Source organism: Etheostoma spectabile, chromosome 9 (genome assembly GCF_008692095.1).
Source record: "Etheostoma spectabile isolate EspeVRDwgs_2016 chromosome 9, UIUC_Espe_1.0, whole genome shotgun sequence".
Classification (NCBI taxonomy): Eukaryota; Metazoa; Chordata; class Actinopteri; order Perciformes; family Percidae; genus Etheostoma; species Etheostoma spectabile.
Window position 1 is genome coordinate 25319465 of NC_045741.1, and position 2188 is coordinate 25321652.

Here is a 2188-nt window from a genome sequence, read left to right on the forward strand (position 1 = left end):
CACACACACACACACATCTTTCCCAGTAGTAGAAAAGTGTTCGCTTACACTACAAGGAAGCAATTTCCTCTTTGCGCTACACCAACATGTGGTTCTCTGTGTTTTACTACCTCCTAAAAATGCAGGATTGAAGTCATGCTGCTGGCGGAACATGTGAGTAGCCGTTTGTTTCTGGTCTTTGGCAGAGTTTCACTGAGGTACGAGATTTTAAAACTATTCACAACATTGCAGCAATTTTAAGCAAAGTGCTACTGGTGATGTAATGGTTCACTGGATTAGATTTTAATAGCTGCATTTAAATAGCTGCATTCATGTAGCTGCATTTTAATAGCGTGTCAGAATGGGTACTATAAATAATGTGAGCCATATAACAGTGCATTACAGGATGACTAGTGTTCCTGTTAATGTTCTGTAGCTGTGATGAGAAGTCCTCTCTCTCTCTCTCTCTCTCTCTCATGAGATTAGATGCAAATAACAAAATCATAACCATGGATTCCAAATATTGCTTAACTGCAAAGGTCAACAATATGAAAATAATAAACAGAGTGGATATTTTCTGAATATTCTTGCTCAGGATGCATCCCTTTGCCCTTGTTGTTAAAAATGTACTGTGTTGGGGCGCCTGTTTAGCTCACCTGGTAGAGTGGGTGCCCATATATGGAGGTTTACTCCTCTACATAGCGGCTGCATGTTCGACTCCGACCTGCGGCCCTTTACTGCATGTCATTCCACCTCTCTCTCCCCTTTCATGGCTAAGCTGTCCTATCAAATAAAGCCTAAAATGCCCCAAAAAATAATCTTAAAAAAAAGAAGAAAAAAAAAAAAGTACTGTGTTGTTATAATGGATCACTACCGACCTCTACTGGCAAGTATTGATACCTCTTATCCATACTGTTGGATGTGACGATTCTGCTTTTTAAATTTAATCTGACTGTAAATAAAACAACATCTGTAAACAATCAGGAGAAGGGCAGAGTAAAAAGACACTTTTTAAATGTTTGTAACATTTTAAAATCAGTTTTTATCCAAAAGAGCAATGCAAAGGTGACCAAATTTTGACTGTACACTTTCACAAATCTGCCTCATTAGATCCTTCCTGCAGCAACTGCTGAAGTGGAAACAAAGAGAGCAATACTAGCCCCACGACACCTCCAGCAGAGACACAGCCAAGGACAATCCATGTAAAGCAAAGCGAGCCATGCCAAACCTGTCCATCATAAACTGCAGCCTGATAACAGCTCAAACACACACCCAGCGCAGCATGACAACCGGGGACATGCAGAACCACATCCCTCACTTCTCATGAGAAGGGGCAAAACAAAGAGGCACAGATGAATCACTGACAATAATGGTAAAGTAATACAGAAGGAAACAAAACACTGGAGGCTGAGTATAAAAGACAGGGTGTAAAGAATGTTAGAAAGATGAGGTGTTTATGTAACTTAACAGCATGAGAAGAGAGGCAAAATAATATACCTAGGCATGTCCGAATCAAGAAACTGTCTGCAAAAACAAAAAACAACATTCCGTTAGTGGACTGGAGGGAGAAAAATGTTAGCATCCATATATATCTTGATGTTAGTCTCTGCAAGACTGAGCAGCGGCCACACTGTGCCACAGCCTGCCCGGTGCTGAGCCCTTAAACCCAATTCTTGGCCGTGGAGGCCATAGCAGGACAAACATTGAGGGCTAAAAACCCCAAGGGTGCGGCACCAGGGTCAAAGAAAGGCCGGTCGAGTAGGGCCACTGGACAGTGCTGCCTGGAGCATTTGGTTGATTTTGATTAGAACTCTGTGAACCCAGGTCTGGATGGTGGTATTGCGGGTATTGTTAGGCTTTTTGGAGAGTGGTTGAGAAAGCAGAGGAATTAAGCAATGAGCCAAAAACAGAGGGTCACAAAAATAATACAAAGTAAGTTAAATGGCAAATATACTTTACAGTTGTCATAAATTTAATAATTATAGCTAAAGGACGTAGAAAATGTACACTGATAATTGTTTGTATAATGCACTGTTAATACACTGTATGACACATGCTACCACTTAGTTATTAATTTTAATTTAATTATATATATTATATTCAGAGGTACACATAACTGGTACGCAAGTACGCATGCGGGACAAAAATAAGGAATGCGTATTGCCACTTGTGTTCCTACGTGCCTTTGCGTACTTGACCGATCTTCTCA

The 2188-nt window shown here is 40.6% G+C and overlaps 1 protein-coding gene across 25 annotated transcripts in view; it reads right to left on the reverse strand.

Annotated features, from left to right (window-relative positions):
- Window positions 1-2188, reverse strand: part of kif1aa (kinesin family member 1Aa) — a 43428-nt gene that overhangs the window by 6182 nt on the left and 35058 nt on the right. For 14 of the 25 annotated variants that reach the window (XM_032526978.1, XM_032526977.1, XM_032526971.1 and 11 more), the window contains one exon: window positions 1477-1503. The exons of the other annotated variants lie outside the window; for them this stretch is intronic. In XM_032526978.1, coding sequence (XP_032382869.1) covers window positions 1477-1503 — 27 coding nt within the window. The remainder of the gene's footprint in view (window positions 1-1476; window positions 1504-2188) is intronic. 25 annotated transcript variants of the gene reach the window in all.